At 38.6% G+C, this 24,218-nt stretch overlaps 1 protein-coding gene across 1 annotated transcript in view; it reads right to left on the reverse strand.

Annotated features, from left to right (window-relative positions):
- Window positions 1–4,481: 4,481 nt before the first annotated feature.
- Window positions 4,482–24,218, reverse strand: part of LOC306661053 (antigen WC1.1-like) — a gene marked incomplete at both ends in the record, with an annotated part of 88,721 nt that continues 68,984 nt past the window's right edge. Inside the window, 2 exons of the mRNA XM_079139881.1 lie at window positions 4,482–4,741; window positions 4,822–5,130. Coding sequence (XP_078996007.1) covers window positions 4,482–4,741; window positions 4,822–5,130 — 569 coding nt within the window. The remainder of the gene's footprint in view (window positions 4,742–4,821; window positions 5,131–24,218) is intronic.

Consider the following 24,218-nt stretch of genomic DNA (forward strand, 5'->3'; position numbering starts at 1 on the left):
CTTCCTGTGGTTCCAACAGCAGGAAGGGGATTATATAGTGCCATTCACTGACATGGCCATTTCCTGGGAGCCAATAGAAACTCTGTTTAACATCTTCCCTGCCCTCAGAGACTGTAGGTAAAGGAAACTATCTGAAGTGAAACGTCAATTAGCTGCTGAATCTCAATTATCTCCTTATATAAAGTAAGAAACTTTTTGATATTGGATTTTGTCTGTTTTCAAGGTTAATACAGAAAAGCAATGTTTTACCTCAGGGGTTTGGGTGAACGGCAGGTTCCACCCAGTTGTTGAGATTAGTCAGGTGCAAGGCTTTGGGTCAGTTCCATTACCCAGTAGAACCAAGAAAAGATGACCTTTGTTGAATGACACCTAGGATTCCAATGTCACAGGACCAGCATGCAGTAACTGCAAAGAATCAAGATGTCCCAAACAGTATGATGAAAAAGGAAGCAGTTGTGAGTGAATTTAGAAAGATGAAAAGACTGGGCAATGAACCAAAGTGAGTTGGACATCGCATGGATATGAGTGCTGACCTAAAGGCCAAACCTTTGTCCCCTTTCATTTCTAGGTCGTAAGTGAAGCCTGTCCAAAACTCCACTGATGACAGTCTAAATTTACAAGGACTGTCTTCCTCTCCTTTGGTCGTACCTCAGACAATTTTACTGATTTCACATGGAAATAAATTGTACTTCCCTGGGACATGGTGGGATCACAGATTAGTAATGAGTTACAAGGTCACTTCCCATTTTACAATTCAGCTCTCCTCCCCTTGACACTCCAGTCCTTATGGGATTGATTGGGTGCCCACCTGCTCCTGGGTCCTCCTTTTTCAGCATTTCTTTCTATACCTTCTCTTCTTTCCTTCATTCTCATATAAAGTGGTTAGTTCACTTTCACATTCTCTTCTGACCTCTGAACAATCTCTAAACAGTGTGGCATACCTCCTGATGTGTTGTCTCCTTGCTGGATCAGTTTGATGATATTAGATACAGGATATTAAACATCCCACTTCAGAGAGTAGCTTTGTCTATTTCTCTCTCTTGCTTATATATCATCAGGCTTCATGAATTTGTTGCTCTTCCATTATTTGCATGCGTATATGTGGTGGTTTTGTTTTCCTCTCAAACTTTTTATTTATATCATGAAATGTCCTTCTTTATTTTTATCATATCCTTTGTCTTGGAACCTACTTTTCTTATATGAATACAGTTATACCAATTTTATTACAAGTAATATTTTCAGGTTAGATCTCTTTCCATCCTTTCATTTTGCATTTTTTGGTGATTATATTTACCACTAACCTTAGAAGACATAAAGATCTCTCATGTTCATGGATAGTCAGAATTAACATTCTCAAATGGCCAAACTACCAATACCACTATACAGATTTAATGCAATTCCTATTAAATTCCACTGACATTCTTCACATAAATGGAAAAAGCAGTCATGAAATTTATTTCATGACTAGAATAGCCAAAGCAATTGTTAGCAAGAAAAACAAAGCAGGAGGCATCACACAAGACCAGACCTTAAATTACACTATAGTAACAAAAGCATATATTGGCACCAAAACAGACATATAGACCAAGGGTACAGAATAGAAGACAAACAGACAAACCCACATATACATAGAGTTATATCATACTAGACACATGTGCCAAAACATACTTGCAGAAAAGTTGGCTTCTTCAACAAATGGAGCTGGGAAAATTGGAAATCCAAATGTAGCAAAATTAAATTGAATCCCTATCTCTCACCCTGCACAAAAACCAACTCAATGTGAATCAAGGATTTAGGCACTGGACTAGAGACCCTGTGCCTAATAGAAGAAAAACCCAAATCTCTACCACGTCAGCCAAAAAACTGAATTTCTCCATAAGACTCCTAAAGTGCAAGAAGTAAAATCAAGAATCAATAAATGGGATGGATTCAAACTAGAGAACTTTTTCATAGCAAAGGAAACCATCAAAAACTGGAAGAGAGAGCTCACAGAATGGGAGAAAATCTTTGCCACCTGCACCTTAGATAGAGCATTACTCTCCAAGATAGATAAATAACTCAAAACCACTCTAGGATTTCAAATCACAACCACTCTAGGATTTCATCTCATTCCAGACAGAATGGCAATTATTCAAGAATACAAGTAACCCAATGACATTCTTCATAGAAGAGAAAAATTAATCTTGAAATTCATTTAGAAAAACAAGAGACCCAGAATAACCAAAGCAATCCTTAGTAAGAAAAGTGAAGCAGGAGGCATCACAATACAGACCTCAAACTGTACTACAGAGCTATAGTATAAGAAACAGCATGGTATAGGCACCAAAACAGACACATAGAAAGATGGTACAGAATGGAAGATACATGGACAACACCACAGAAACACAGTTATCTCATAATAGACCAAGGTGCCAAAAACATTCACTGGATTGAAAATAGCCTACTCAACAAATGGTGCAGAGAAAAATGGAAAACCACATGTAACATACTGAAATTAAACCTTTATCTTTCACCCTGCAAAAACTCATCTCAAAGTGGTAAAAGACTTAGGTACTAGAACAGAGACCCTGAGGCTACTAGAAGAAAAAGTAGGCCCAAATCTTCCTCAAGTCGGCCTGAGAACTGACTTCTTTAAAAAGACCCCTAGAGTCCAAGAAGTTAAATCAAGAATCAATCAATGGGATGGATTCAAGCTAAACAGCTTCTTCTCAGCAAAAGAAACAATCAATAATGTGAAGAGAGAGCCTACAGAGTGGGAGAAAATCTTTACCACATGCACTAATAGGATATGAAAAGAACTCAAAAAACTTAACATCAAAGAAACAAATAACCCAATCAGTAAATGGGCTAAAGAACTGAAGAAGCATTTCACAGAAGTAACAATACAACAATCAACAAATATATGAAAAAATTGTCAACATCTCCAGCATTTGAGAAATGCAAATCAAAACTACTCCAAGATTTCAGCTCACTCCAATCAGAATGGCAGTTATCAAGAATCCACGCAACAATAAACGTTGGCAAAGATGTTGGGGAAATGGTCCACTCACACATTGCTGGTGGGAATGCAAAATGGTGCAACAATTGTGGAAAGCAGTTTAGGGATTCTTCAGAAAACTTAGAAAGGAACCACCATTTGACCCAGTTACCCCACTCCTCGTTTTATACCCAAAGGACATAAAATTAGCATACTATAGTGACACAGCTACACAATGTTTATAGCAGCTCAACTCACAATAGCTAAACTATGGAACCCACCTAGGTGCCCTTCAGAAGATGAATAGATAAAGAAAAGGTGATATATATGCACAAGTGAATATTTCTCAGTCCTGAAGAAGAATGAAATTATGGCATTTGCCAGTAAATGCATGGAGCTGGATATAATTATGCTAAGCAAAATAAGCCAATCCCCTGAAACCAAAAGCTGAATGTTTTCTCTGTTATGTGGATGCTGACTCAAATAAGGGAGGATAGGGAAGAATAGAAGAACTTTGGATTAGACAAAGAGGAATAAGGGATGAAGGGGAAATGGGAATAGGAAAGATAGTAGCATTAGTTGGATATTATTTCTTATGTGTATATATCATTACATGACCAATGTAATTCTATATCATGTGGAACCAGAAGAATGAGAATTTATACTCCTTATAGGTGTAATATGTCACAATACATTATATGATCATGTATACCTAATAAGAACAAATGAAAATATATAATAAAAAGTCTGAAGGACACAGCTTTAAAGAAAAAATGAAATTTTGGCATTTGCTGGTAAATGGATGGAGTTAGAGGATATTATGCTAAGTGAAATAAGCCAAACCCCCAAAAACCAAAGGCTGGATGTTTTATCTGATATGTGGAAGCTAATTCACAATGGTGTGGGGTGTACACAAGAATATAGTTAGTTTAGATTAGGCAGAGGGTTGTGAAGGAAGGGAAGGGGTAAAGGGGAAGGAATGACAGTAGAGTGAAACAGACATTATTACTTCATGTACATGTCTGACTGCATGACTGATATAATCCTGCAATATGTATAATCAGAAAAATGAAAGATTACACCCTATTTTTGTATGATCTATCAAAATATATAAATGCATTCTACTCTTCTGTACAACTAATTAGAAAAAACAAAAAAATGTAAAAAAAGATTTGAGGAAACTTTGCAGAAGGTATTTGTGTGTTCCTTATCTTACTCTTTTTCTCTATGGTTAAACTATATAGGTAATAATAAACCTCTAGCCTTTGTCAGTAAAAAATATTCTTCTGAATAACCCTTAAAGGACCTGAAAGATGTATGGTTATTGAGAAGAATCATATTTCACCACAGAATATTTCTATTTGGAAGTCAGTCCTCCACACCGTCTGCTCTCACAATCATGTCACTCAATGAGCAACTGAGTACCAGTCAGCCCTGACCTCCCTTACCTAAGCACACCACAGAGGCTGTGTCTCCATGGGCACAGGCAGGAACACCCAGGGCGTCACAGGACAATTCCACAAGAAGGACTCAGACCCCGAGCAGTGAAATCGGTCTCTCCAGATCTCATCATGTCTTCCACAAAGTATGCTCCTTTTGGGGTGGAGAGGGCGACCCCACAACCCAGCTGACGGCAAACAACATTGGCATTGGCCATATTCCAGTGGGAGGCACAGAGTGTTCTCCAGCCTCCAGACGTCTTCATCTCCACTTGACCCTCACACTGAGAGCTGCCATTTTTCGTGAGCCTGACCTCTGTGTACTCTGGAAGGAGAAACACGATTTCACATTTTGTTGCCACAGAAGAGTGTGCAGAAAGGTTAAAATATTACTGTAAGTCTCACCTGAGCAGACAATTTGCACAGCCCCACTGTGTTGGCAGCTGCCTCCAGGACAGGCCCTTCTGGGGCAGAACCAGAGCCCAGGCTCATGTCCCTCACACTGGAACTCTTCAGCCCAGACCTGCTCACTGTCCTCTCTGAAGGGCAGTTTGCCCAGGACAGATGCTGCCTTGCCACATCCTAGCTCTGCACAGATGACCTGGGCTGTGGGGAAGGTGAAGTTCCCATCAGATACTGGAATCCACTCTCCTCCAGAATTCACTTCTACTCGCCCAGAGCAGGGTCCATGTCCTCCAACCAGATGCACAAATCCTAAAGGGAAAAAAAGAAATCGAACAAAACAAAACAAAACAAATACAACGAGTATCTTGGGTTGGAGTTGAGAGCTACATGTCACAGGCAATGCTGTGAAATCTTTTCTTTCTCTGGGTTTGGGGTTGGGGAGTGGGTTCAACATTTGGTGTCAGAAAGGGAATTCCATGAATAAGTGACTGAAGTCAAATTTAGAAGGAGGAATTTATAAGGTCTGTAATGAATGAATGACTTAAGAAATGAATGTATATACAAACACACACCCACACATATACATATACACACATGCATATGTATGTGTCTAAGAAATGAATGTATACTGTGTGTAAATGTACATATGTGTATATATATTCTTCCAGTTTGGACACATTATCCTTTGTATTAAAAAGGTATCCATGTCTTTGTCTACAAATATGTCTGTGTCAGTCTACCTCCTTTTTTGATAGGATCTGTATTTATCCATTGTATGTGAACAGAAGTGGAAAAATTAGGCTTAATTTTTCACCATTTTATTCCCCCAAACTTTCAGCTCACAGATAATAATTTCAACTAAGTTAACATTTGTTAAAGAATGAGAAACTCAATATATAAAAAAACTAATACTTTATATTTATTTCTTATTGAGGGATATAAAAAGAGCCCATGATATAGTGTGAGACTGAGTTGGAAATTAGGTTATTTTAACTAAATAATCACAGTTCCTTACATCAAACTTCCCATTACAAGATATAAGACAATTTAGAAGAAAGATCAGATGTTATCAAGAGATTTGAGCATGCTTATTTGCCTTTATGTTTTGTTTTGAGAGATTATTCTGTCAGTAATGAAGAGTTTAAAAAGCCATTAGACATCTATTGAAGCTGATCAGGAAGCCATTTCAGGTATGGGTTCAGACCTGTGGCCAGGCATCTGGTTATGGATATGGAATTGTAATATGATAGCAAGTTTATGTAATACAGGAGTTTAGCATGGACCCATTCCAAGAGAATGTAATGTTCATTAATTTTTTCCAAGAAGACCATGAAAATGAAATGAACATAAAAAGCATTAGTCTACCTTATTAAAATTGCTACTTTAAAGCCAGGTGCGGTGGCTCACGCCTGTAATTCCAGTGTCTCTGGAGGCTGAAGCAGAAAGATCTCGAGTTCAAAACCAGCCTCAGCAATAGCAAGGCACTAAGCAATGCAGTGAGACACTGTCTCTAAATAAAATACAAAACAGTCTGTTGATGTGACTCAGTGGTTGAGTGTCTCTGAATTCCATTCCTCAAAACTGCCACCACCACAAAAGTTGCTATTTAAAGCATTATCATTAGAATATTCCTGTTTTTCTCTGAAGCTGGTAATAACAAGAAGTGTGGATTCCCAAAGTGTTACTACAAGGACATTTCAATTTATATCATTATAAAAGAGGAGTGATGACAAGATACCTCACTTGGAAAGTCACAATGAAAATGCAAAATATTTTAAACTGAGTAAATAATCTTTAGGAAGTTATGACTGTAAAGAGTGTGAGAGTGACAGGGGCATCATAAAACTCAGCCATCAATATTGCTGCCCATGGACAGGAACAATAATGATCAGTCGCCAGAACAGAAACCCTGACTTAGGCTGTGCCTGTGGGTGCAGCCAGGTCTCCTTCCCTGTGGAATCAGGTTTCCCCTCAGTTCTAGCTCCACACTAGGGTCAACACCAGCACCGCCTGTGAGGGCCACCAGTTGTGCCTCATTGATCATAGCTCTGGCTTCATTAGAGACACAAGCTTGTCTGCACTGGCACTATTTCCTTTTTTCCCATTGTTTATAGTACATTTCTAGCTCTCAAGAGCTAGAATGTCTCAGTGTAGATAAAACAACAGTACATTCAAATCCTGAGAGAATCCACTGGAATATCTGATTACAGTCATACCCTGAAGTTAAAATATCATGAGGGTATGTTTGTCTTAGGCACTGAATTCTATTGCAATATCAAACCTTTGCAAGAAACTTGTGTAATTTCCACTGAAGAAAATCTGAAGCATTTTGGGTGAAGAAATAGATCATGCAGTGCAAGTTTCATCTTCACTCTTCTACTCTTCACAGACCAAAGAAGCCTAATCCAGCAATAGGCTGAGAGGTCCCAGAGTCACATTCACACAGTACATGTACTCTGAGCATCAACTGAGTCTTTCATTTTGCTGAACAGAGTATCCAAGAGTGTTGTTGCAAACTCAGCAACACTTTTATTTATCTTAAAAATACATTGAGGATTTAGTATGTTCTAGGCATTGCATTATGAAATCACATACATCCAAATCCCTTGAAACACTTTTTTTTTAAAGACATGATTAGAAATAGAGCCAGCTATCATCCACACAGAGATGGTCTTCACTTGCTATCTCAGGGGTTTGAATTACTCTGTTGGATTTAATGAAATATAAACAAAACAAAGTGTATCTTCAGATGGTAGGTATGCATTGTTCTATAAACCCAGATCACCTGATTCCAGACGGTGTACGGAAAACCGCTGCATCTTAGCCTGGATTGCTTCAAGCGGCTCGCGCAGCTTCTTGCTCTTTCGGCCTGACCAACGGGACAAAAGACACGTACTCTTCAGAAGTTCATGAAGCAGCTTCCCGTTTATTCAGATAACACACCCTCAATATATAAACAGTCTCATGCATAAGCAATTGTAACCAGATATGTCCATCCAATCCTGTTTAAGGTCAAGCGATCACCTCGCTCAAGCATACATGTAAAGTATATCTGTCCACACACTAGGCAGCTGAACTGATTATCATACAGCCAATTGAAAACGTTTTCTCTGCCTTTCTCCAGGCATATTAGGATGCCGTTTGCTCTCGGCCAGTCACCATCTTTAGATGCACAAGGCGTAACCGTGGGTCCTGGGTCTCTCCCGCCACAAGATGGATATTACTATGGTTTATACAGTCTTTCAGCTAAATAGGCATTTCTTATATGGTAGTGATTTTAAAATCATAACTATTTCTATTTCAAAGCATATTCTGCTTTTGATGCCAGTGGTCTAAAGGAAAGTGGAGAAAAACAAGATTCCCCTTCCTCATCTGCATTACCAAAGGATAGGGGGGAAATAATACCACCATTTTAAAATCCATCCTTCTTTATACCTGTCTTAATTAAAAAGAATATATTCTCAGTTAAAGTAAGGTGCCATATTGAACATATACTCAGTCTGCTCAAGCTACAGTCACAAAATCTCAGAGGTTTGAGTGTTGTGGTTGATTTATCTGGGCCTCTAGTGTGTAGACACATGATTATCTATTTCTTGAGAGTAGCTTTTCTTAAATCATGGGAAATGGAATATATCAAGGCTTGGGCATTATTTAAGAGGCCTAAAGTGGTAAAATTGACCTGAAATATCTGTTTTTCATGTCACTTGAAAGAATTGGCATGCCTCTCTCCCTCAGTTGTAACAGCATTTGTATTGGATGCTTTTTCTTTGAGTTTTGGAGCATATTATGAAGAAAATCTACTACCTGAGGCTTTTTTGAGACATAAAAATTTAATATACTATTCAATGTTGGGGCTCTTGGGATTCTTATAACAAATGGTTCTGCCCCATTTGTCTCTCTCACCTGTGAGGTTTTCATCTTGAGGTTAGATTTCTTTGTGTACGAGCTACGCAAGTTCAACTCAGTCCTCTGAATAATGACAGTAAAACTGAATTTTAAAAATGGTGGTGTATGTATATATGATGGATAAAACGATATGTTCAGTCTTCAGTCTGAATTAAATTACACAAACACAAAATTATAAAGGAAAACATAACAAAGCAAAACCACAAATTACAGAAACCAATTGAAGAGGTTTGATGCATGAAGTTAGCAGAAAAAATGAGCTTCTAGAGGGGAAAGTGTGGGGAACAGGGACCTCATGCTTCCAAGACATTCCCACCCCCACAGTCCTTCCCAATCCCTGTTTTCTCTCTCTTTTTCTTTTGCTCTTCAGCAAGACTTTTCTACACAGTTGAGGGTGTGGGCCCTGGTGTGCTGCTAGATTCACAAGAGGGTAAATTGAGGGCAAAATTTTAACTGACTGTACCTGTGTTATCACTCCCCCACTATGAGCAGGGAGAGGGGAATAGCATGAATGAGTGCGTCAAGTACCCAGTGATGATCATGAGGACTGGCTTCCCAAAGGAAGAGATGCTTATATTTTAACAGTGTTAGAAGATTAGGGACAGGTTTTTAAAAAAACAAATCTAGATCTGTACTTCTATGGTGTAAAATTTTGTACAGGTCTAATGTGTAGATATCAGAGTCATGACACACTGAGAAAAAATATATGCTTTTAGAAAATATCAGAGTAGATTATAGAGAAGACCCATCCTAGGGCTTTTCTATTAACATAAACTTTTCAGTATGTCCTCTAACATGGTCCAACTTTTTCAAATTGACTAAAGTCCTTCAATCATATGGTAGAACATAAATCCCTACATTGGTTTAGAATTTGGTAAGAAATTATTATTACTGATGATTAATTTTTAAAAAGAGAATTTCCCTACCTCACAGCTGTGGAGGATAGAAGTGGGGACTGAGAGTATCAGCAGGGGTTGCCTCCTTCCCTCAAGACTGTAGGAGGGGACTCTTCCTCACCCTTACTTCTACTGGCCAATGACAGTCCTCGGTGTGCCTTGGCTCAGAGATTCATTGCTTTAGTTGAGCTTCTGTGTTCCCCTGTCCCTCTTCCCTGTGTCTGTCTCTGTCTCTACCCTCTTCTGAGGACACCAGTCAGGTTAAGAGGGTTAAGAGGATCAGTGAGAAACTTTAGAAAATGATTGAATAATTCAATGCAAAACAGCAGAATGAAAATGTCCCTCTTTCTTTCTGCTATAGGCAATTGGCTCTTCTTCAAATATGTGATGTTTTAGTGAATATTTTTGAATTTCCTTCTCTGAGATGTCACACTTAGAGGACAGAGGCACATCCCAGTCTGATCAACTACTCTTGTAGCAGTAAGATTGATAGGAAGAGGCACACTTGCCTTAGTCCATTGAGACTAAGCAGTTATTGACAATAATCACATGAAAGAAAAAGAAAAAAAGCATGGGATCTTTATATTCCCCAAAAAGGTTGTCTATTTTTGCAGTTATGACAATTACTGGGTATTAGATAAGGTATGGTAAGGCATTTCAAGAATGGGAGAGAAAAATCTTTACCACATTCACTTCAGATAGAGCATTAATCTCCAGGATATATAAAGAACTGAAAAACTGAAAACCAAAAAAACCAGATAACCCAGTCAATAAAAGACTAAGGAATTGAACACACTCACAAAAAAAGAAAAACCATTAATCAACAAATATGTGAAAAAATGGTCCTCATCTGTAGCAATTAGAGAAATGCAAATAAAAAGTACTCTAAGATATCATCTCACTTCAGTCAGAATGACAATTATCAAGAATAGAAGTGATGATAAATGTTGTCAAGGATGTGGGGGAAAAAGGTCCACTCATACATTGCTGGTGGGACTGCAAATTGGTGCAACCATTATGGAAAGCAGTATGCAGATACCTCAGAAAACTTGGAATGGAACTACCATTTGACCCAGCTATCCCACTCCTTGTTTAATACCCAAAGGATTTAAAATCAGTTACTACTGTGTTGCAGTCACATTGACATTTATAGCAGCTCAATTTACAATGGCCAAACTATGGAACCAACCTAGATGCCCTTCAACAGATGAATGGATAATGAAAATGTGGTATAGACACACAATGGAATATTACTCAGCCTTAAAGAAGAAGGAAAACATGGCATATGGAGATAAATGGATGGAGCTGGAGATTACCATGGTAAGCAAAATAAGGCAATCCCAAAAAACCAAACACTGAATGTTTTGTCTGATATGCAGATACTAATTCATAGAAAGGGGAGCCAGGGAAAAATAGAGGTACTTTGAATTGTGAGGGTCCGTTCCAACTAATCTCCGGAGAGTCAAAGTGAACACGCGGTAATGCAAATCACACATTAAGGTTTTATTAAAGCAAGCTCGAGCCTGGACCGCAACCAGCCCCTCAGACCGATACAATGGCTGGGGGGAAGCGGCCCCGAGTGTCGAGAAAGCACTCTATTTAAGAGCTTTTTCAGCATTCGTATACACAAGGACCTGTACATTATTAGTTAAAATTCACACAGCTAAATATTTGTCCTCTTTTGGTTTGGTCCCTCCACCTTATTTGAATCTTTTTTGGTCCCGCCAAAACTGAATGGTCCTGGAGGGAGCAGGGAGGAGGGAAGGAGTGAATTATGAGGGAGAGGGGTCAGGGCTAGGTTCCCCTGTCCTTGATAGATGGGGTCTCCGGACAGCTGCACATTCCTCAGATAGATATCTCTGAACAGCCTTGATAAGCCCGGGGCCCAGCGCATCCCATTTGACCTGTATTGGCGCTGGAAGGCGCCGCTGTGGCTGCCGGCATCCTCAGTGCTTGCACGCCCTTTCCTAGGGGCTCAGTTCACAAAATAGCTTGTTTATACAAGAGGGTTGCACAGATGGCACCCCGTTCTCAACAGAATTAGGCAGAGATGAGTGATGGGAGAGGAGGGGAAGGGGAGTAGGAAGGATAGAAGAATGAATCAGACATTATTACCCTATATACATATATGATTACATGGCCAATGTGATTCTACATCAGGTACAGCCAGAATAATGAGAAGTTATGCTCCATTTATGTTTGATATGTCAAAGTGCATTCTACTGTCATGTATAACTAATTAGAACAAATAAAAAAAAAAAAAAAAACACACACACACACACCAAGACTGGTATTCTAAGTGAGATGGGTAGTTTTAATAATGTAATAATTCCTTAGGAATTATCAAGTGGGGTAAATAGATTTGGAGTTCACCATAAGCAATCAATATGTTTGCTGGAAATATTATCAATATATTTATCTGTGTCTTGTGCCTTCTATATTTTTATAGAAGATCATAAAGTAACATTTCTCCACATGAGGGCTGTGGCAGAGCCCAACTGACTTGAGCTTCTCCCCGACTTGTGCCTGAGTCATGTGAGGAGAGGGGGTGAATTTTCAGAGTGAAGACTGGGGTGACACTGAAGGTTACTCTCTAGCTCCTTGTCCTTTTAAAGGAAATTGATCTTCTTAATCTGACCTGAAAAGTGTCTAGTCGTTTTTAAGCAGGAGGAAGAGCAGAGGAACAACAATTTTACCAAGGGTCACTGAGTGCAGAATTAATATACTCAACCAAAGGACCAACACAGCAAAAATTAAAAGTACTAATACCTTAAAGTTTGACATCTACATTTTGCACATTAGGGAGCAGATTCTCCTTTGTGTCATAAATCAGAATAGATAGAGACGTTCTTGCTTCAGTCCAAAAGAAGGAATTACCCAGGCCCACACTAACCAAACAAAATAGTTCTTCCCTGTGGCCTAAGGGATTTGGGAGATTGCAAGTAAAAAGAACTGAGCGTGCCAAGTGTGTGTTCAGCACATGATAGCACATGGACTCTTTTGGTGACTTTTAAGGTAGAGACAGACAGAAGGGCAGTTTGCAGGCAAGGTCTGGATATTGGTTGATTTCTGTGTAAGTAAATAAAGTACTATGTTATTTATCCTAAATCCACTCTCGGTCTCAATTTCCTTACTTACAACTTTCTGACTGAATTCTCCAACATCTTAAAGACCTCTTCATAGTGGCCATTTTCATGGCTAAGTGTAAAGATCCATAATGATAAAAGCTGTTAGAAGTGTTAAATGTGTTAACAGGTGTTAGAAAATCATAATAGTGAGGATGCTCAAGTGCTGTGTCCTTATGTTGTGACCTAGAGACACAATTTGGGTGGAGTAAGTGAGTCACCTGAGGTTAGAGATATGGTGACATCCAGACCTGTCCTCTGTGTCCTCATTCACGCCTCTCAGTGACAGCTCCTCAGCCCAGTTGATGACAGAATCTCTCCTCTCCCTTGAGCCCACGTGTCCCATTCTCCTTGGTGCCTCACCTCTACTCTTCTCTCAAAGAGGGAAATTCCACCTTCCAAAATGGGTCCATTTGCAAAACCAATTCAGTGTAGTCCCATTAGGATTTGTAGTGGCCTGGTCTTAGGAAAATACTCTTTCTATGCTGTACTGGCACCTGGCAGATCCCCAATTTGCCACATTCCAGATTTTAACCTGGGCTCTTACAGTTTGGGGAAGTGGCTTCTTAACTCCTCTCACTATTAGAACTTCTAGGCTCAAATTTATCCAGCTAAACAAAAGGGGTAGAATTACCAGGTTGATTTTCAACAGCTTTCATCAAGATCACACTTGCATTTCTTCCACTAAGACCTAGATTGCTTCCTCCATCTTGCCTGTAGCTGGAAATCATCTGCATTCAGCCAACTCATAGGGACTTTTACCCTCAGTCTTGTTTCTGTATCTACCTGTCTACTCATGCATCACTCCACAATCCTACAATTCTCTTTAGGCCACAGAACTGTGTCACCTGAGTAGATGGGAATGTCTGCGTCAGATGTGATATTTGGCTAGCCAGAGGGTCACACAGATCCCAGTATTTTTCTCGAAGACCAAATTTTCCCTGTAGTCTTGGGTTTCCCAGTTGCCTTTGAAAACCAAAGGTGGCAGCATGACCTTTCCTTCAAAGCACAGCAGGGGACAAGGACAGTGGTCAACAGAGACCCAGACATGGGCAAATAACACTTGATGGAAAAAGGATAAAAATGTGCAGAGTGGTCTTCAGAGAAGACACCATCTAAACTTTCTACCCAGGTCTGATATAGGAGAGAGGTATTTGAAGGTAATATTGAGAGACTGCTTCTGTGTTTTCTTATTCACAATACTAATATATTTCCAGAATTTGTCATGTTCCAAAAATGATTTTGGGTGTTGAGTATATTTCAAGGAAATAATGTCCTCATCTTTGTGGAGCTTTACATCTACTGGGGAGGGGTAAAACACATTTGAAATCATTTGAAAAGTTTGAAAAGTTTATGAGAGACCTGGATGGAAAAAGAAAGAAAAATTTCATCTGAAGAAACCTAAGGACTCACATGAATCATTCTCACTAAATTAAAAATTGCAGGATGACAATTACCAAGAATACAAGTAACACTACATGTTGCCGAGAACATGGGGCAAAAGAAATTTTCATACAGTGTTGGTGGGATTGCCAATTGGTGCAAGCCCTCTGAAAAGCAGTATGGAGATTCTTCAAAAATTTGGAATGGAGCTACCTTTTGACCCAGTTATCCCACTCCTCAGCACACATCCACAGGATTTTAAATCAGCATACTACAGAGACACAACCACACCAATGTTTACAGCAGCAGAGTTCACAGCAGCAAAGCTATGAAACCAACCTAGACATCCATCAACAAATGAATAAAGAAATTCTCTATATATACACATACAATTGAATAGTACTCAGTTATAAAGAAGAATGACTTTATGACATTTGTCAGTAAGTGACATTTGTCAGTAATTTGGAGACTTTCATGCTAACTGAAATAGGCCAATACCCCTCCCCCAAATAAACAATGGTTTCATGGATACATGGAAGCTAAACCACAAATAAAGGGAGGGATGTGAAGAATAGAAGTTGAGTAGATTATACAAAGGGGAACAAAAGGAAAGGAGGGGGCATAGGAATAGGAATGACAGTCAAATAAATCTAACATATTTGTCATATGTACACAATTGAAAATACCTAAGTGAATCCCACAATCAAGAATGGGGTCCTTATTAGAATAAGATATATTTCATGCTTGTATAATTCCATCAAAATGGATTCTACTGCCACTGTATAATTAAAAAGAACCAATAAAAATATATAAAACTTACAATCAGATATATCCTTGTCTGATCTTTTGCTGCATAGATACAATAGATACATTGCTTCTTTGGTCAAGTTTCAAGTTTCTTAAAAAATGTCATCCATTGGACCTATTCGTCCCCCATTCTGACCTTCTCAATATCTAACTCTTAGTCACTCTTGCAACTCATTTTTGTGTGTGTATGTGCAGCAAAGGTGTACAGAATTCACACAAATGCACACAGATTTCTACACCATAAACACAGGGTCTTATGTGCTGCTCAGGTGATCCTTACGTGCTATTAGTCAAACTTTGTTGCTTCCCCCAGGTACTGTAAGCTTCCTCAATCTTCTTCAAAAAATTCCATTTCCTCTTGTTTCCATTGTTATCAAATGTACCTTGCAATGCACTTCTCTTGTATCATTGAATCCATGAGATATAAACCACACAATCTTCTTCCCTAATTTATGTCACCTGTAACATTTTTCCTTTTTTCATTTCAATTAAATTTATTTTAACTGGTACTTAAAAAAACATAAAGATTGTACATATTGGGGCAATCCAAGATGGCAGACTAGAGGGTGACTGCATCTCCTGTCGCTCCAGAACCCAGGATTCAAGAAGGGGAGGCATTGAGTGAATGGACTAACATAGAGCCAGGGGGTGAGTATACCCCACTGGGTGAAGCTCTGCCTGGGTGGCAGGCCTGGACAGGGGCAGCTTCTTAGAGCAGGGCAGGGCAGCTAGTGTCTTCCCTAGGCAGCCCTGCTCCCTCTGGCGGTGAGCTCCTTCCATGGCCAGCTTCTCGGAGCAGGCTGCCCAGTGAGATCCTTTTTGCACAGGGCAAGCTCCAAGTCCCGGACCCAGCAGCGAGCTCTGGCCTGCAGGCAGCTTCTGGGACCAGGGCGGGGTAGCCAGAGACTTCTCCAAGATGCCCTGCTCCCTCCAGCGGCAGGCTCCTTCCACAGCCAGCTTCTAAGAGCAGGCCACCCAGTGAGAGCCTTTCCGCACAGTCAGCTCCAAGCCCTGGACCCTGGAGTGGGCTAGGGGTAGCTTTCTTCAGAAGCACTACATTATCAAGTTCCTCAAAGACTTCAGGCTACTGAAGGCTGGGAGGTGATATACTGGAAATCTACAGGGACACTATAAGCCAATAGAGGAAAACTGCAATATCTCAGAGTCCCACTGATATCTGACCAATATGAGAAAACAAGGGAAGAAAATGTCCCAAACAAACATAGATACTATATCAATAAAAGCCAATGACAGCACAGCAGGAGAAATGTCAGAAAGGGAGTTCAGAATGTACATAATTAAAACAATCAGGGAAGCAAACGAGGAGATGAAAGACCAAATGCAGGCATTGAAGGAGGAGATGAAAGAGCAAATGCAGGCATTAAATGATTACACCGCTCAACAGTTAAAAGAGCAAATATGGGAAGCAAGAGATCATTTCAATAAAGAGTTAGAGATACTGAAAAAAAAGCAAACAGAAATCCTTGAAATGAAGGAAACAATAAACCAAGTTAAAAACTCCATAGAAAGCATAACCAATAGGACAGGACACCTGGAAGACAGAACCTCAGACATTGAAGACAAAATATTTAATCTTGAAAACAAACTTGACCAAACAGAGAAGATGGTAAGAAATCATGAACAGAATCTACAAGAATTATGAGATATCATGGAAAGGTCAAATAAAAGAATTATTGGGATTGAGGAAGGCTTAGAGAAACAAACCAAAGGAATGAACAATCTATTCAATGAAATAATATCAGAAAATTTCTCAAATCTGAAGATTGAAATGGAAAACCAAGTACAAGAGGCTTATAGGACTCCAAATATACAAAATTACAACAGACCCATACCAAGGCACATTATTATGAAAATACCTAACATACAACATAAAGAGAGAATTTTAAAGGCCGCAAGAGAAAAGGATCAAATTACATTCAGGGTCAAACCAATAATAATATCAGCAGATTTTTCAATCCAGACCCTAAAATCTAGAAGGGCCTGTACAAACATTTACCAAGCCCTGCAAGAAAATGGATGCCAATCAAGAATCTTATACCCAGCAAAAATTACTTTCAGATTTGATGACAAAATAAGATCCTTCCATGATAAACAAAAGCTAAAGGCATTTACAAAAAGAAAGCCGGCATTACAGAACATTCTCAGCAAAATATTCCATGAGGAAGAGATGAAAAACAACTATGCAAATCAGAAACAGGAGGAACTATCCTAATGGAACAGACAAATAAAGGAGAAACCAAATCATGTCAAAAAACAAAAATAAGTCAAATGACTGGGAATACAAATCATATCACAATAATAACCCTGAATGTTAATGGCCTGAACTCATCAATCAAAAGACATAGACTGGCACATTGGATTAAAAAGAAAAATCCAACAATATGCTACCTGTAGGAGACTCATCTCATAGAAAGAGATACCCATAGACTACTGGTGAATGGATGGGAAAAAATATACCATGCTCATGGACTCAGCAAAAAAGCTGGAGTATCCATCCTCATTTCAGATAATGTGGACTTCAAGTCAAAACTAGTCAGAAGGGATAAAGAAAGACATTACATACTGCTTAAGGGAAACATAAATCAGCAAGACATAATGATCATAAATATCTATGCCCTGAACATTGGATGATCCATGTATGTCAAATAAATCCTTCTCAATTCCAGAAATCAAATAGACCATAACAGAATAATACTAGGTGATTTTAACACACCTCTCTCACCACTGGATAGATCTTCCAAACAAAAATTGAATAAAGAAAACATAGATCTCAATAACACAATCAACAATTTAGACTTAACGGACACATATAAAATATACCATCCAACAAAGAATGAATACACTTTCTTCTCAGCAACACATGAATTCCTTCTCTAAAACAGACCATATTTTATGCCACAAAGCTACTGTTAGCAAATACAAGAAGATAGAGATACTACCGTGTATTCTATCAGATCATAATGGATTGAAATTAGAAATAGATGACAGAATAAACAACAGAAACTTCTCCAATAACTGGAGATTAAATAATACACTATTATATGATGAAAGGATAACAAGACATCAGGAGGGAAACTAAAAAAATTCTTAGAAGTAATCGAGAACAAAGACACATCATCAAAATCTCTGGGACACTATGAAAGCAGTACTTTGAGGAAGATTTATTTCATGGGGTGCATTCAACAAAGAAGTAGAAATCAACAAATAAACGACTTAACACTACAGCTCAAAGCCCTAGAAAAAGAAGAGCAGACAAACACCAAAAGTAGTAGAAGACAGGAAATAGTTAAAATCAGAACTGAAATCAACAAAATAGAAACAAAAGAAACAATTGGAAAAATTAACAAAATAAATAGTTGGTTCTTTGAAAAAATAAACTTGATAAACCCTTCACCACACTAACAAAGGGAAAGAGGGAAAAAACTCAAATTACTACAATTTGTGTTGAACAAGAAATATCACAACAGTCATGAGTGAAATACAAAACATAATTAGAAGCTATTATGAAAATCTGTACTCCAACAAAACAGAAAACCTCGAGACTTCACCAAGTTTCCAGAGACATATGAATTACCTAAACTGAACAAGGAGGATATACACAACTTAAATAGATCTATTTCAAACAATGAAATAGAAGAGGTCATTAAAAGCCTACCAACAAAGAAATGTGCGGGACCAGATGGGTTCTCAGCCGAGTTCTACAAATCCTTTAAAGAACAGCTCATTCCAATTCTCCTCCAAGTATTCCATGAAATAGAAGAGGAGGGAACCCTCCCAAACTCATTCTATGAAACCCGTATCACCCTGATACCTAAGCCTGATGGAGACACATTGAGGAAAGAAAATTTCAGACCAATATCCTTAATGAACATCGACGCAAAAATTCTCAACAGAATTTTAGCAAATCGCATACAAAAATATATTTAAAAAGATAGTGCACCATGATCAAGGATCAAGTGGGTTTTATCCCAGGGATGCAAGGTTGGTTCAACATCTGGAATTCAATAAATGTCATTCACCATATCAACAGACTTAAAGTTAAGAATCATATGATTATTTCAATAGATGCAGAAAAAGCAGTCGTAAAAATACAGCATACCTTCATGCTCAAAACACTAGAAAAAAATGGGGTAGTGGGAACATTCCTTAACATTGCAAAGGCCATCTATGCTAAGCCCATAGCCAAAATCATTCAAAATTGTGAAAAACTGAAAGCATTCCCCCTAAAAACTGGAACAAGGCAGGGATGCCCTCTTTCACTACTTTTATTCAATATCGTCCTTGAAACTCTAACCAGAGCAATTAGACAAACCAAAGAAATTAAAGAGATACGAATAGGAAAAGAAGAACTCAAACTATCCCTGTTCACTGATGACATGATTATATATTTAGAGGAACCTGGAAATTTCACCAGATAACTTTTAGAACTCATAAGTGAATTCAGTAAAGTAGCAGATTACAAGATCAATGCTCATAAATCCAATGCATTTTTATACATAAGTGATGAATCTTCAGAAAGAGAAATTAGGAAAACTACCCCATTCACAATCCCATCAAAAAAAATAAAATACTTGGGAATCAATCTCACAAAAGAGGTGAAAGACCTCTACAATGAGAACTACAGAACACTAAAGAAAGAAATTACAGAAAACCTTAGAAGATGGAAAGATCTCCCATGTTCTTGGATAGACAGAATTAATATTGTCAAAATGGCCATACTAGCAAAAGTGCTATACAGATTCAATGCAATTCCAATTAAAATCCCAATGATGTTTCACACAGAAGTAGAGAAAGCAATTATGAAATTCATCTGGAAGAATAAGAAACCCAGAATAGCTAAAGCAATCCTCAGTAGAAAGAGCGAAGCAGGGGGTATCGCAATACCAGATCTTCAACTCTATTACAAAGCAATAGTAATAAAAATGGCATGGTATTGCTACCAAAATAGACAGGTAGATCAATGGTATAGAATAGAGGACACGGACACAAACCCAAATAAATACAATTTTCTCATATTAGACAAAGAGGCCAAATATATGCAATGGAGAAAAGATAGCCTCTTCAACGAATGGTGCTGGGAAAACTGGAAATCCATATGCAACAGAATGAAATTAAACCCCTATCTCTCACCCTGCACAAAAATCAACTCAAAATGGATCAAGGATCTCGGAATCAGATCAGAGACCCTGCATCTTATAGAAGAAAATATAGGTCCAAATCTTCAACTTTTTGGCTTAGGATCAGACTTCCTTAACAGGACTCCTGTAGCACAAGAAATAAAAGCAAGAATCAACAACTGGAATAGATTCAAACTAAAAACTTTGCTTTCTTTCAGCAAAGGAAACTATCAGTAATGTGAAGAGAGAGCCTACAGAGTGGGAGAATATCTTTGCCACTCATACTTCAGATAGAGTGCTATTTTCCAGAGCATATACAGAACTCAAAAAACTCTACACTAAGAATACAAATAATCCAGTCAACAAATGGGCTAAGGCAATGAGCAGACACTTCACTGAAGAAGATCTACAAGCAATCAACATATATATGAAAAAATGTTCAACATCTCTAGTAATAAGAGAAATGCAAATCAAAACTACCCTAAGATTTCATCTCACCCCAATTAGAATGGTGATTATCATGAACACAAGCAACAATAGGTGTTGGCGAGGATGTGAGGAAAAAGGTACACTCATACACTGCTGGTGGGACTGCAAATTAGTGCAGCCACTCTGGAAAGCAGTATGGAGATTCCTCAGAAAGCTTGGATTGAAACAACCATTTGACCCAGCTATCCCACTCTTTGGCCTATACCCAAAGGACTTAAAATCAGCCATACTACAGAGATACAGCCCACATCAATGTTCATTGCTGCTCAATTCACCATAGCCAGATTGTGGAACCAACCTAGATGTCCTTCAATTGATGAATGGATAAAGAAACTGTGGCATATATATACAATGGAATATTACTGTGCCATAAAGAATGATAAAATTGTGGCATTTGGAGGCAAATGGATGAAATTGGAGAATATCATGCTAAGTGAGATAAGCCAATCTCAAAAAACCAAAGGACGAATGATCTTGCTGATAAGCAGATGATGACATATAATGGGGGGTGGGAGGTGTAGCATTAGGTTTAGGGTTAGGGTTAAGGAGGGTGGCAAGAATGGAGGAAGGAAGGACTGTATACAAGGAAAAGAGGGGTGGGAGCGGTTGGGGGAAGGATAAAGAAAACCGAATGAATCAAACAGCATTACCCTATGTACTTTTATGATTACACAAATGGTATGCCTTGACACCATGTACAAACAGAGAAACAACATGTATCCCATTTGTTTACAATAATAAAATATAATTGTACATTTTAATGGGGTAAATTAATGCATTGATGCATATATACATTGTGTTATCTTTTTCTCCTCAAATACTTTTCATTTATTTTTGGCAAAAACTTCCTATATGTTTTCTTCTGTCTTTTTAAATGTAGTTCATTTTGGTTTTCTATAGTGACCCTACTGTGCAATTTTGCATCAGAACTTCTTGCTCCTATAGAAGTAAAACCTATTTTTAATTGATTAGTCTGTCACGATTGAGTCCTATCTATTATACTCTCCAATCATGGTAACTACAATTCCACTCTCAACTTCTGAAAGTTCTTTCAGATTGGACATATGAGTGAGATTATAATGTGCTTGTCTTTCTTTGTCTGACTTCTTCTACTTAACCTAATAATCTCCAGGTCCATGCATGCTGTAGAAAATGAAAGGATTTGTTGATGCATGAAAGTTTTCATCTCTCATCTTTGAGAGCTGTATTATAATATGTAGAGATAAGAACCTGAGGCTTCCAGTTACAACTGCCCAACTAACTTTTTACCCTCAAGCAGAGACTTAGCTGTCTCCATATTCTGCTGCCTGGCTTCAAGGAGGAATGAGGTGGGTAGTCCTGTGGCCACCAGTGCTGCAGTGCTATGTCACACCCTGAAGACACAGCCTGCCAAGGCAACACAGGACTGAGGAGGGACGAAGCCCCTCAGTTCTCTGAGCTGCCTACTGCTGAGGTGGACTTTAAGATCCAAATCTCCTGCAACCAGCCACAGGTGATGCAGGCTCCTCTTGAGTCTGTCCCACCAGCACACAGGTCTTGCTTTATTATTTCTGTTCTACATTTGAGGCCTCTAATTCCTACTCAGTGCTGTTCATGATCATGGTGGACCTGGAACTGAGCTCTAAGGCAAAGTCCTGTGCCTGCTCTGTGCCCCTGATCCTTAGAGAGTCTTGATTTCCCCTCTTCTGCTAGAGATTGGAGGAGTGGTGGTACAAAAAGTATCTTTGCTGCCCAACTAAACACAGTTCCATGGTGTCAGTATGAGGTCACTGGCATAGGAATAGAGTTGTTGGGCTCTGTCAAGCACCAGGTTTCCCTGTGGCACACCTCATCCTGAGTTTCAAGTCTAAGTTCTGGGCTTAATTCACTTTCCCTTGTCCAAGAAAGATGCATCTCTCTTCATGCTGGGCTGCTTGAGGTTGGGGAAAGGGCAACTCTTATCTTCCTTCCTCCTTCAATGTGTCTTTTCTTCATCACAGTACAAGCAGGCACTCACAGGTTCATTGTCTCTTAACAGACCAGCCTGGTGTGTGAATACTGTTAATGTTGTGTATTTGTGGGGGAATAACGAATAATCACCTTGATCTGAGTCTTAAACTACATAATCTCTTACCATAATAAATATGCATTAATATTTTATGGCTTCCAAATTGATCTGCCAGCACAGTTCATCTCCCTAGCATGATTTTATACAGATGTTGCTTTGAAAATGAAATGTGTCTGGAAGAATAAGAAACTTCAAATAGCCAAAACAATCCTGAGCAGGAATCGTGATGCAGGAGGTAGCACAATACCAGACCTTAAACTATACTACAGAGCAATAGTAACAAAAATAGCATGGTATTGTCACCAAGATAGACAGTCAGACCAATTGTACAGAATAGAGAACACAGAGACAAACACACATAAATACAGTTATCTCATACTAGACAAAGGAGCCAAAAACTTATAATGGAGAAAATATAGCCTCAAGAAATGGTGCTGGGAAAACTGGAAATCCATATGTAGTAAAGTGAAATTAAACCTCTCTCACCCTGCACAAAACTCAACTCAAAAATGGATCAAGAACTTAGAAATTAGACCAGAGACTCTGCACCAAATACAAGCAAAAGTAGACCTGAATTGTCATCAAGTAGGCTTAGGACAGACTTCCTTAACAAGACTTCCAAAGCTCAAGAAATCAAAGTAAGAATCAATGAATGGAATGGATTCAAACAAAAAGCTTTTTCTCCGCAAAGGATACAATCAATAATGTGAAAAGAGAGCCTACAGAGTGGGAGAAAATCTTTTCCACATGCACTTCAGATACAGCACTAATCTCCAAAATTTATAAAGAATTTAAAAAACTTTACACCAAGAATACAAAGAACCTAATCTATAAATGGGCCAAGGAACTTGATCGACACTTTACAGAAGATATATGGGTGATTAATAAATACATGAAAATGTGCTCAACACCTCTAGTACTTAGATAAATGCAAATTAAAACAACTGTAAGATTTCATCTTACTCCAATTAGAATGACTATTATTAAGAACACAAGCAATAATAGGTGTTGACATGGATATGGGAAAAAGGTATACTTGTACATTGCTGGTGGAGTTGCAAATTGGTGCAGTCACTCTGGAAACCAAGCAGTATGGAGATTCCTCAGAAAACTTGGAATGAAACCACCTTTTGACCTAGTTTATAACCAAAATACTGAAAATTATCATACTGTAGTAACGCAGCCACATCAATGTTTATAGTAGCTCGATTCACAATAGCTAGATTGTGGAACCAACCTAGACACCCTTTAACAGATGAGTGGATAAAGAAACTGTGGTATATATACACAATGGAATATTACTCAACCATAAGGAAGAATCAAATTATGGCATTTGCAGGTAAATGGATGGAATTGGAGAATATCATGCTAAGTGAAATAAGCCAAGCCCCAAAAACCAAAGACTGAATGTTTTCCCTGAAAAGTGGATGATGATACATAATGGGGGTGAGGGGATAGGGAGTAAGAGAAGAATGGAGGAACTTTAGATTATGCAGAGGGAAATGAGAGGGAGGAGGGCGCAGGGGTATGAAAGATTGTGGAATGAGACAGAAATCATTTCCCTATGTACATGTATGATTACATGAATGGTATGAATCTACATCGT

The sequence above is a fragment of the Sciurus vulgaris genome (genome assembly GCF_902686455.1).
Source record: "Sciurus vulgaris genome assembly, chromosome: 5".
NCBI classification, from domain to species: Eukaryota; Metazoa; Chordata; class Mammalia; order Rodentia; family Sciuridae; genus Sciurus; species Sciurus vulgaris.